Source organism: Periplaneta americana, chromosome 1 (assembly GCF_040183065.1).
Source record: "Periplaneta americana isolate PAMFEO1 chromosome 1, P.americana_PAMFEO1_priV1, whole genome shotgun sequence".
NCBI lineage: Eukaryota > Metazoa > Arthropoda > Insecta > Blattodea > Blattidae > Periplaneta > Periplaneta americana.
This window is the reverse complement of record NC_091117.1, coordinates 179,556,397-179,569,295: the sequence shown is the minus strand read 5'-3', so window position 1 is coordinate 179,569,295 and position 12,899 is coordinate 179,556,397. Positions and strand designations below refer to the sequence as shown.

General features: G+C 35.0%; 1 protein-coding gene across 5 annotated transcripts in view; it reads left to right on the top strand.

Annotated features, from left to right (window-relative positions):
* Egfr (epidermal growth factor receptor) overlaps positions 1 to 12,899 on the top strand; it is a 526,694-nt gene that overhangs the window by 329,687 nt on the left and 184,108 nt on the right. For all 5 annotated transcript variants that reach the window (XM_069833346.1, XM_069833364.1, XM_069833326.1 and 2 more), the window contains one exon: positions 103 to 590. In XM_069833346.1, coding sequence (XP_069689447.1) covers positions 482 to 590 — 109 coding nt within the window. In that variant the 5' untranslated portion in view covers positions 103 to 481. The remainder of the gene's footprint in view (positions 1 to 102; positions 591 to 12,899) is intronic.

Below are 12,899 nucleotides of genomic sequence, written 5' to 3'. Positions count from 1 at the left end.
CTTGATTAATAACGTTGGTACGAAGCAAGGCGCTAACCTGTTCGAGTGCCTGCAGCAAGGCTGTGCGGAGAGCTGACCAGTGGGTACCCTGCTTGCTTACAGAGTGGAGGTGCCGTCGTCATGGGGCAGAACCACCGGAGGATCCCCTCGTGAACGGTGCAGAGCGCTAGGATGGCAACACGACCTGAGGCGTGCCACCGTTACCTGGGGTGCCACGCTCCCAGGAAAGCGGCCGTCCAACCCTCTGGGGACCTCGCGACGGAATCGAACCCCCGATCCAGAGGCTGTGTGAGGAGAACACTGTCGTCCGTTGCAATGTGACTGTTTCGAAGAGATTGAGCTCAGATGTCTGCATGTGTTTGTGCATGGGTTTTTAATTTATTTTTCGCTGCACTGATATAATTTGCTTGATGCTTGTGTTTCGTGTGACGTGTTTGTTGTGTGACGGACAGACTGACTCGTTTGTCAAGGCGTGGCGACAATGATTGCATCAATAAGCAACAATTGGCTGGTGCTCGTTTTGTCCACCGCAGCGCTGGCATCCACCGTTATTCTTGCAGACAAGTCCTCGGAGTTCGTCAAAGGAAAGAGTAAGTACATTGAAATGAAGTGTCGTATTAACATACATGCAGCCAGCATATTTTTAACACGGACTTTATATTGACATCGGTATTGTGCTTGTGTGAAGTTGATAAATGACACTGCCGACTCTTAAGAAGTTTCTTTAAACTTGACCGTATAACTTTCAAGTTAGTGTGATTTATAATGATCCTTAAAGTTTCCAGATATACTGCATGTATGCAGTTCGTGTTACGAACTTTTCAAATGTATGTTTCCCTTCACCACGTCAGATCGTTTCTCAAAGATGATTGTCGCATTAGCACAGAACATCTACGCAAATTCTCTATAATATTCGATACCGCTTATTAAAAAAAACGTGAATACAAATTTTGATGTATGAATTGATGTATTTTGATAAATTTGCTGTTTACGGAACGCGAGCTTCCAATTTAATATCCTGCTTGTACACAAAATATTTGGATAATTTAATATGTATTAATAAAATTACGTTGAAACCAAATTGTTCCCAATCATAATTGGACAAACTCAGTTCCCAGTTTTCGAATTAATTATTTTAAGGGTATATGTACGACAGGGACGTATTTTGCGGGCTACCGGCGGTAGCCCAAGGAAATTACAAAAGAAAAAGTTTATAATATAACATAATGTAATAATTTTGTATTATTAGTTTTACCATAGTAATTAAAATTAAAGTAATTGTTAGATATATTTTGTGTAATAATAGGGTCAGCGGTAGCCCAAACCCTTTAACCAGTATACGCCTCATTGTACGTGAATCACCACAAATATTATCAGAAAATGCAGGCTCTAAATTTCTAAAATTTTATAAGGAAATGAACTCACAATTGGACAAAAATTACAAGGTGCCACAACAAGACTTATTAGAACTTAAATATCTGATAAAAGTATTAAAAAAAGGTTACTAATAATATTTTTTAGAATTCACTTTTTACTTTAAATTAAATTTTCCAAAATTTGAAAATTTTCACATATTCTATTTCATAACTCCACAATCATTAGAGGTAGAATTCTGAAATTTTGTACACTGAGTTAACATGTATTTATGCAAGAGGTAGACTACAATAATGCCCATTTCTTTGAAAATAGAAAAATTAGGTCACAAAACATCATGTAAATTTTAATATATTTTATGTAGGAAAAATAAAAAATTAATTGTATTAAAATGAACAACTCTACATGTTTGAGAGTAGTCTACTTTTCAGAAATAAGTGTTTATTACATGCAGGAAAAATATTAAAGATATCAGCGAGACCATAACAATGTTATGATTACCAAATAATGTAAAAGCAGAATTTTTTCGTTTTTTTTTTCATACTTTGATAAAAGTGATTTGATAAATATTATTAGTAACCTTTTTTATACTTTTATCAGACATTTAAGTTCTAATAAGTCTTGTTGTGGTACCTTGTAATTTTTGTCTAATTGTGAGTTCATTTCCTTATAAAATTTTAGAAATTTAGAGCCTGCATTTTCTGATAATATTTGTGGTCGATCGCGTACATGTACACTTAAACTACTTCAATATCTCAATGTTTAAGAGTGAAAAGTTCAAGATGAAATAAAATTGCTAGTAGTCATTGGACAGACTCAGTTTCTAATTATCTAATTAATTATTTTTAAACTCTTACAGTCTTTCGAGAGAGTGAAGAATTCAAGAGTCTCGTCAATAAAAAAAAAAAAAAAAAAAAAAAAAAAAGAACGCACTGTTTCTGTATTTCTTTATACGATTCAGGTTCACGGTATTGCTGTTTATTAATATACACAAAACTCGGTATTTTGCTCCAGCTGGAAATATCTGTGTGATGATTCGACTTCCTAGAGGATATGCACGCTCTTCTTATTAATTTTCTGTTGTCACAAACACCAAAACAAACAAATACTCCTATAGGCTAGTAGATCTATACATATATCACAGCTTACTTGTACAGAAAACGACGAACTAAAAACTTAGTGGAGCCCGAAAATTTATAAGTGCTGATATCTTTAATTTTTATTCTGAAAGATGCGGATGGCTTGAATTTTGCTTACTTCAAAGTCTAGTCTAAGCGAGTCTCTGCTAAATATTAAACTATTCATAACCAGAAGAATGTCTACCTTACCTATAAATATTTGTATTTCGACATTGACATGAGGGTTGACCTTGCAGTCACTATATGGATTACAACACACAAGCACATACCTAATGTGGTAGAATTATTGCTTAGAAAGTGTTTTTCCGCTCGTTGCATGTCGGTATGTATAATACAGCGTTTGTAATGGCTTGTACACATGTTTTCTGTCCTTTCCTCCATACCCACATGATGCAAAGAGAGTTGACTAATTGTTATGCTAATTACATAGAAGTTACTGCTAGAATCCGCCGTTGTTTCAAAGAGAGTTGAATCAGTGGTGGATTCAAGCGTAACGCCACTGACAGCCCCGCGGGTTCAAACAGCTGTGGCGCTGTTAGAGCAGGTTACGCCCTTTCATACGTTGAGGACAGCAGTGTGCCAGGTGATCGGCACTCCAAAGGTAAGATGTGACGCTAACCTTTAATTGTCCCGTTGCATAATAAAATGCATTGCTATTTCAGTTTCAGAGTTGTCAGATCGACATGAGGTTAAGCCTAGTTTATGTTTCTTTGAATTAAGTGGTTTCAGTTTGATATCGTTTAGCCGTATGCAGTAGCTTTGGTAATAGCATACAAGTAAAATGATTATTAAAGTTGTAAAACTTGTCAAAAATGAGGGAATCCAAGAGGTGGAACTTAAACTGAAAGGATTCGATCCGACGTCGGGGTGGGAATTCGGTGTGGCTTAGTGGATAGAGCGTCAGCAAGTAGAGCTGAAAACCCGGGTTCAAGTCCCGGTGCCGGAGAGAATTTTTCTCTTTTCCATTCATCCTTCATCAAATGATGACGAAAGATATCTGTACGGAAATGTCATATGTACTTCGGTACATCGTAATAATATGTAATTATTTAATATATGAAGCAAAGTGCGATGCAATTCGAAGAGCACTTCCTAAACGGACCAGGGTTTAAGCTAGAAAATAAATAATTGTCGCAAAAATGGATGAATTAAAAATTATATTTGTGCAAATAGCGAAAAGCTTGTGCAATATTCTAAATAATTGTACAGAAAGATAAAATTAATAAGATATACAGAAACAAAAAGTTATGTAATTTGTTTCTTGGAGTTTTATTACTTTCAATCCATCTTTTCACACTCTAGATATACTTTACTTATGTAAGTAAATTATAAGACATGTTTAGAATCAATTAGCCTACTGCTGAATTTACATCACATTAAAGTACATTATTTTATGGGCACTCTAAACACTGAAATTCTTTACGAGGAGGCCCTTCAAGATTGCTGTTAGCAGAGTGCTAACTCTTTTTACTGAAAGGCGGTTTCTAATTACAGTATTTACAAGATTCATGCAATTAATCCTAGCTGCTGTAAATTATTTACAGTATGCGATGGAATTAATTGTATAAATCAATTAGAAGAAATTGTTCGCTTAACTTGTAAACTTATATGAATTCTACCAACTGTTTGAAATCCATTACTGAACATCTATTGCTCAATATTTTTTTGAACATTACTCATGCCATTAGTATTTCATTTAAATTCAGATTCTCCGGAACTGATTAGTTCATGCACATCTCTGATTTCATTTTCTCCATTACCATCTTCGTTTCTGAAGTCCAATGTGGTTGTCGGATTTTTGCACATTTATATTGAAAGTTTGTTGCAGTTTTAGAATTCGAGTAGCAAAATGCGACAAATGCGACTGTGGCTTATACCCTGAAACGAACTGTAAAGCATCACAACTGAAATGTTTTAAAACCAAAGGCCATACATACCAGTTTCTCTGTACGGCTCTGAATGCGTTAAACGAATGCAGAAAGAAAGGAAGGGAAAATGCAACGAGGATTATTATATAGAAATTTTAATTAACAAAATACACTGGTACTGGTACGCCATCCAAGGAAAGCTTTCTCCACAGATTAACGATGATGCAGTGCCAATAATTAATTGGTATGATTAACAATTGATGAGATGTAATATCGCTACTGTTCCTTGTTGACACTGTAAATATTTAACGGACGCAGTCGTGACCAGATGGACCCTCTGTTTTTGTGACAGTCCTGTTTCTTTTTGTTGTTGGCGATGTGGGACGTGGCTGGTCAGATCCGCACGTGTTTTGAGTATTCACAAAATAAACACGCTTCACACTTTCTTGCGTCGACTAATCTGGTTTTGTTTAGCGATCCGCAACATTTCTTTCTACGATCCGACCAGGCGTATTTACTTTTCATTTGTTAATTTATGTGACTGTATTTTTAACTGTTAAGACCACGCAGCTTCGGTGAAATCGTAGCTTTATCTGGTAAGAGTAGGAAAAGAAATGATCGTGAGAACTTGATCGAGAGTAGAAACAAGATGTAATGATTTAATTCATAAATCGATAAAAACACAATCATCAATTACAAATTCTGGAGTTAAATATAATTTAACTGCGGTTGAATAAGGAAGTAAGTGAATTATTTTTTAATCAGCTGCAAGATGCCTTGAATAATATACATAACATAATTATACGTTTACTGCTAGCAGGAGACTTCAATGCTGGAATAGGTAGTAATAATATTCATAATGCTGTGGGAAATAAAATTAATTTAATTCGCTGTTTCAAGGAAGAGTTTCAGGAAGGACACGCAAGCGCCTTCAAGCAGAACTACAAGACAAAGAAGCTATAGGACTAAACAGTAGCCGCGATTTTATAGTTTCGTGTATTTGTACAGAGTAGTAACATGTCATTTCACCTAAGTTAATGTGAAATAGATTAAAATCATTGCAAACATTTACTAAAATAATAGTTTTACCTGTTTATTTGTCATTTCTATAGGTATTATCAACCAGCATTGAAGATTCAGAAGCATAGGCGTTCTCTGGTTATGTGGTTGATATGGAACAAGATCGTCGCAGTACATATACAAGGCAAAGGACGCATTTCTTGCACTTAAATCTGAGAAAATCGTTGCCTGAAAGAAAATTCGTTAAATTTCTTCTGTGAAAAAATTGGGCTTATTAAGCAAATTATATTAGGCCTATAGTTGAATGTTCATTTTGAATATATTTGCGATAAGTCACCGTTTTTCTTCAAGCATTTTTCAAGAGACTGCTTCGAGAAATGCCACAAATTCTTCCTAGTCAAAACCATTGAACCGATATTGTGTGAAATGCATCATATTAAAAATGTTGCTTCTTGATCTTAGTTGCCACCATACCTTTGGGCCCATTTCGCTGTCGTTCTTGTGAAGATCATGAACCAATTGTTCAAAATGGACATTCACAAGAAGTGCGTTATGTGGTAAGCATGACACAATGTCGCTCATCATGTAAGAAAAGTAATATTCTGTAAGTCTTGTGGAATGCAGATATATTAACACTTCATTGTTGGAAGTCGAGTCCTGAACCATTGGGCAAACACGCTAAAACTTCGGCCAGGTTAAATTGTGAAATCTATGTAGACCTGCTGTCATTCATATGTCTCAAGACATTGCACGTGAAATAGTAGACCTAATGTGCGTTACAAGAGCGGTATGTTGAAGTTTTCATGTTTGAGGAAAAGTTTGAAAAAGCGAAACGTAGTTGAGCTTTTTTAATTTCCGAGAATTGAAAGAAAACATACCGCTCATGTATCGTACATTATTTTGTGCGAAGATAGTTTATTAAATACCTGAAAGAGGAATTTCTAATTAGTTGCAATGAAATCTCCATCTTGGTTTCTGTTCAATGACGGCAAATTTGCAAAACAAAAATATCTATCTTCAACATTGTTGCTTTAAAATGTTTTCTGTGTTTACTATACTCCAGCAGGCCATGATATACGTCTGTCTTTTTTTCCCCCAGTCTATGATGAGTCTGGAATCTTGTTGATTTTTTCAGGCTTCCTTAATGTTACTTGCATCACGAATGCAATAACTTCAGTGGAGTTGTAGAGTTTACTTAATTTTTGCAAATATTTAAAAACATTAATTAACAGTGCAATTTAGATGAAATTGCAGTGGTAAGTTTCCAATTTATAATTATTACTATATTGACCGTCTCTAAAAATAATCGTTAAAAGCCTGAAGCAGTAAAATCAATATGTCACTTAAGCGGTAAGAAGAGGGAAATTGTTATGTGTATTAGGTTGGGAATACTGAATGTGGAATTTTAGACTTTCCGGGGATTGGTTTTGTGCGGAAACAAAGCAAGTACGCACGATCTCACACAAAAGTATATTCTGTAACACCGTTGACATCATTGGTACAGTAAGAGAACGATTCTTTGTGCATAGAAACATGTTAAGGACATTGTTATTGGACAAAAAGGTCATCATCCATAATGTCTAGGCCTTACTGGCTTTTTAAAATTGTTCGTCTTTTCTTGCGTTGCTTATTTAATGATTCCTAATTGGTAGATCCTTAATTAGACTATTAATTTCGGAATACATTAGTTTTGTTTTCTGCGTGTTCTTTTCACATCTGTCTGTATAATCCATCATTTTATCATTGATTTTGAAATAGGACTTATTCAATTATTTATAGTTGTATCCATTTCTTTCATTGCTCAGAAATGTGAGTTGTGCAATTTTTCAAAGATATACAATAACTGTCTTAACTTTGTGTAAAGTTTTTAGTTTTTTTTATGTCTAGGAGTCTTTTGTATTGTATAACATAAATTATTAAATGAATTGATTTTCTGCAGACGTGCACACGACTTCAAGTAGGCCTGTAATAATTCATTACGTATAACTGCTCTATTTCCAGTTTCGGAGCATTATATTCGTTAAATAATGAATGTGTTATAATTTTGTGCTGTCATCGTCTTATTGCAAATATTTGTTGTAAACGAACCGACTGTATATCGGAGTTCGAGTGTACATTTGCCATGAGTATTAATTTTCAAGTGTATTTTTCTTTCTCGTTGTCGGTTGTTTTTTACTTATGTATTTGTTTTCCTTTTTCATCTTCCGAACACGAAAGTAACGCAACGTGCAGTTGAAATAACACACGAAGTCATTAAAGAAGGTTCTGTTTGGAGGTCGTACGTTAAGAAAGGAGTAAAATCTGTTCTGCCGACTCGAAATTACCTGTTAAATATTCAAGAATCTCTGTGGCAGTTAGCTCGAAATGTTACAAAACTTTGGCTATGTCAGAGTCACACGTTTTCTCTTGGGCTCGTGGAAACAATGGGATTGTGTTAAGGCGAAATCCGGAAGAATTGGTAGGAAGCGAGCGTGATGTATCCAAAGTCGCCATCTCGACGCTCGCCCGAAGGGACAGCAACTTGACGAACAATTCGTGACTATCCAGCAAGGTTGACCACAATGCCATATCACAGAAATGTAATGCGTTAGAATGTAATGTATAATAATTATAATAAAATTGTTGCTGTGGGAACTTGGAGTCGAGCAGAATAAGCTATAAATGGAACTGCTACACTTAACTGCTAGGATGTTATCGGTATTAGTTTTTGGACTTTACTTTGGAGCTTGATAGAAGTACGGTTATGGATTCGAAATCCGGTTACATTAGGTTATTATTTACAATGTTTAGTATTTTGCAGACTCCACAACATTATGTATCTCAGTTTACATCGAATAAAAATAAAAATAAATAATTATCCCAGCCTATAATGGTAGTAATTGAGACGCGAGTATGTTTGTTTATGAAACGAGCGCAAGCGAGTTTCATAATTTTCATATGAGTGTCTTAATTACCATTATAGGCAAGTTTCATACGACTTTTTATGCTCGACCATATTTCTAACTTGAAATTATTCAGAAGTAGGCCTATTCATGTTATGGTTATGTAAGTGAGGACTGAACTGAACTGAATTGTGAGATGTGCGCAGACGCGAAAATATTGATTTTTTCCGAAACACGAATGTCATTGACCTTGATATAATCTAGAGAATAACATGAAGCTTAGGCTTGATATAACCTGGAAATTGATTTAGAATTGAAAAACGAGATGACAAATTGAATTTATTTGAATATTATTTACAATTAACGCTAATTATTATAGTAACAGAACATAACCTTCTGCGACAGTATTGGATTTCCAGCCTCCGTGACTTTTCGCTAATTGTCTTTCGATTGCATATCCGAGAATAATCGATACTTGCGGTTTTATAATGGTACAATCAGTACAAAGGTGATTTTTCATTGGCTAAACAACTGAATTATAATGAATAGGTGTTGTTTAATGAGGTGCATTAAAGGGCTACTACCAGATGTATAATTACTACATTTCGGCATGGTCGAGCATAAATCCATTTACAAGAAGAAAAAAAGATTACAAGATTACGAAAAGTTAAAGATTTGCTCATGATAAGGCGTTGTTAGCAAGAGGAGATGATACTAAGGGATATGCTACTGGAGATAAATGTCAGCTGTGAGCTGTATGGAATGAAGATAAATTCAAGTAAGACAAAGACCATGGTCATAGGAAGAAGAATAAGGAAGGTAAACTTAAGAATTCTAAATGAGACCATAGAGCAAGTGGACAGCTTCAAATGCTTGGAATGTACTATAAGCAGTAACATGAGCTGCTGCCAGGAAGTCAAAAGGAGAATAGCAATGGCAGGAAGCTTTTAATAGAAAAAAAGAGCATGTTCTGCGCATCTCTGGAAAAAGAACTAAGGAAGAGACTAATGGAATGCTTTGTGTGGAGTGTGATATTGTATGGGAGCAGAAACATGGATATTACGACGAAGTGAAGAGAAACGAATAGAAGCATTTGAAATGTGGATATGGAGAAGAATGGAACGTGTGAAGTGGTCAGACAGAATAAGAAATGAAGCTGTGTTGGAAAGAGTGGGTGAAGAAAGAATGATGCTGAAACTGATCAGGAAGAAGCAAAGGAATTGGTTGGGTCACCGGCGGAGAAAAAACTGCCTACTGAAAGATGCACTGGAAGGAATGGTGAACGGGGAAAGAGTTTGGGCAGAAGAAGATATCAGATGATAGACGACTTTAAGATACTAGGGCATTCGATAAGACGTAATGGTAACATAGTTACTATTTCACATTAAATTTATTTAGGATAGGCCTACTTTTGACATTACATACTTCAAATATAGTCTCCTGCCATGTCAACAATACTTGCCAAATTCTTGGAAGACGTCGGACTCCATCTGCAGCGGCATTTCTGGATATATCTCTCACTGATGAATCTAAAGCTCTTCGGATGTCAACTCTTGATTGAAAGTGAATGTCTCGCTTCCACCAAACTTGCAATAGTATGGTAAGACTTCTCTTCCACAGGGAATCAGGGACGGATTGTAGTCTTTAATTTCTTTTTTGCTATGATTTATTCGGTAGAAAAATTATAAAAATAATGTCATTTTTCTGAATGTATTAATCCAGTAGAAATTAGCGTTTGTTACTCGGTCGAAGGCGATCAATTTGTTAGGATACAATCCTAAAGATGGCTTTTACCAGGAGCAAAGTGCAGCTGTGGGTCCCATGACGTAACGAATTCTGCCCTGCATATAGGGCTCCAAGCAAAATTTGATGTAGAATTTCGACGTTGAATAACCTTTGAACTTCAAAGCGTTGTTAAATGTACTGTTGCTGCTAGCACATAGCTTTAGTTCAGTCAGTTTGTTTCTAAGTGTGTTAGGAATGTCGAGCTTTTGTTTAGTCAGTTTATTTTAAGTGTTAGGAATTTTGAGATTTTGTTCAGTCACTTTGTTTTAAGTGTGTTAGGAATGTCGAGCTTTTGTTCAGTCAGCTTGTTTTAAATGTGTTAGGAATGTCGAGCTTTTGTTCAGTCAGCTTGTTTTAAATGTGTTAGGAATGTCGAGCGTTTGTTCAGTCAGCTTGTTTTAAGTGTGTTAGGAATGTCGAGCTTTTGTTCAATCAGTTTGTTTTAAGTGTGTTAGGAATGACGAGCTTTTGCTCAATCAGTTTGTTTTAAGTATGTTAGGAATGTCGAGCGTTTGTTCAGTCAGCTTGTTTTAAGTGTGTTAGGAATGTCGAGTTTTTGTTCAATCAGTTTGTTGTAAGTGTGTTAGGAATGTCGAGCTTTTATTCAGTCAGCTTGTTTTAATTGTATTAGGAATATCGAGCTTTTGTTCAGTCAGTTTGTTTTAAGTGTGTTAGGAATGTCGAGCTTTTGTTCAGTCAGCTTGTTTTAAGTGTGTTAGGAATATCGAGCTTTTGTTCAGTCAGTTTGTTTTAAGTGTATTAGGAATCTCGAGCTTTTATTCAGTCAGCTTGTTTTAAATGTGTTAGGAATGTCGAGCTTTTGTTCAGTCAGCTTGTTTTAAATGTGTTAGGAATGTCGAGCTTTTCAGTCAGCTTGTTTTAAGTGTATTAGGAATATCGAGCTTTTGTTCAGTCAGTTTGTTTTAAGTGTGTTAGGAATGTCGAGCTTTTGTTTAGTTATTTTGTTTTTAAGTGTGTTAGGAATGTCGAGTTTTTGTTCAGTCAGTTTGTTTTAAGTGTGTTAGAAATGTCGAGCTTTTATTCAGTCAGCTTGTTTTAAGTGTGTTAGAAATATCGAGCTTTTGTTCAGTTTGTTTCTAAGTGTATTAGTAATATCGAGCTTTTATTCAGTCAGTTTGTTTTAAGTGTGTTAGGAATGTCGAGCTTTTGTTTAGTTATTTTGTTTTTAAGTGTGTTAGGAATGTCGAGTTTTTGTTCAGTCAGTTTGTTTTAAGTGTGTTAGACATGTCGAGCTTTTGTTCAGTCAGTTTGTTTTAAGTGTGTTAGGAATGTCGAGCTTTTGTTTAGTTATTTTGTTTTTAATTGTGTTAGGAATGTGGAGTTTTTTTCAGTCAGTTTGTTTTAAGTGTGTTAGACATGTCGAGCTTTTGTTCAGTCAGTTTGTTTTAAGTGTGTTAGGAATGTCGAGCTTTTGTTTAGTTATTTTGTTTTCTGAGTGTGTTAGAAATGTCGAGTTTTTGTTCAGACAGTTTGTTTCTATGTTCTATGTTGAGAACTACTGGCCTATATGATTTTAGCCTAGCCTATAAGTTGTCTTCAAACGTTTCACTATTTAAAGTTGAAAGAGCACAAACATAAAATGATCTAAAAAGCAGACTAGAGACACCTTAATGGATAACAATTACAAAGACTGATAATGAATAAGTTCCGTCATAATGCGTAGACCTATTTGATTTATTTCTTGTTATTATTTTCTGTGTATGTGAAGGAAGAGAGTTTATTTTGGATAAATGTCACAAAAGACGGAAGTCCAAAAATTTGAGTTTTCTACCACAAGCAGATTTGTAATTGTGTAATTTTAATACAAAAAGAAAAAGATACTGTACGCAGAAATATAGACATTCAAAAGGAGGCCTATGCGTTCATTTCTAACACACTTTCGACAGGCAATGGTTGGTCTTCACTTATAAGGACCTTGCGATCAGAAATCATGTTGGTTAAAGTTGTCTATATCAATTAAGTTTACACGTTTATGTGTTAATAACACTCCATATAGAAATGATATCTAAAAAAATGAATGTGTTACCTACTGTCATATGCTGATTCGCATCTTAATGTGTATCGTTTTCTCTCCCCGTAGTCTAACATTAACAAAAGGACATTGTGTCTGAGAAGGTTATTCTACTGTATATAGCAATCCATATGTTATTCCATGAGTTTGCAATGGACCTTAGCATTCAACCGACGGGTTTGCAACTTTTATTAGTACTTTGTTGTGTGTGTGGGTAGGGAGATAATGTTTTCACACTTGGCTGACTACATCAGAACAATTTTCTGTTGTTCACAACAGGGAAACAAAAATGGAGGAGTTTAACTTAAGTAAGCAGACTTGATCATAAATCCAAGGCCGTCATATATATGATTCGAAGGCCGATGTTGGAGGAGCCAGTAAAATATTGGGTTCGAATTCAGGAGAAGATCGTGGCGTAATATAGAGCTGAACGATGTGTCTACCGGAAGTTTAAAAAATAGTCGTACATTGCAAGTTGACGTAAGATTCGATTGTCTTTAAATACGTCACCATAAGTTCTTTCTTTGTGCCTATTTGAAAAATAGTAATGCTGTTATTTAATTCTGAATGAGTAGAACAACTAAAGATTTTGATTTTGAGTTCTCTTTTCCTTTTATAATTATTTGAAAGTAAAATCTTTGTAAATATTATGTAATTTTACTAGCAATAAATTGAAATTAAAATTCAATTTACGACTCATTTTGAAGGAACTCAGATTTTAGGACAGTATGAATAGCCTACCAACTGATTTCAATTTTTGAAAGCGTTTTATCTGTAAATCATATATCACACATGCACA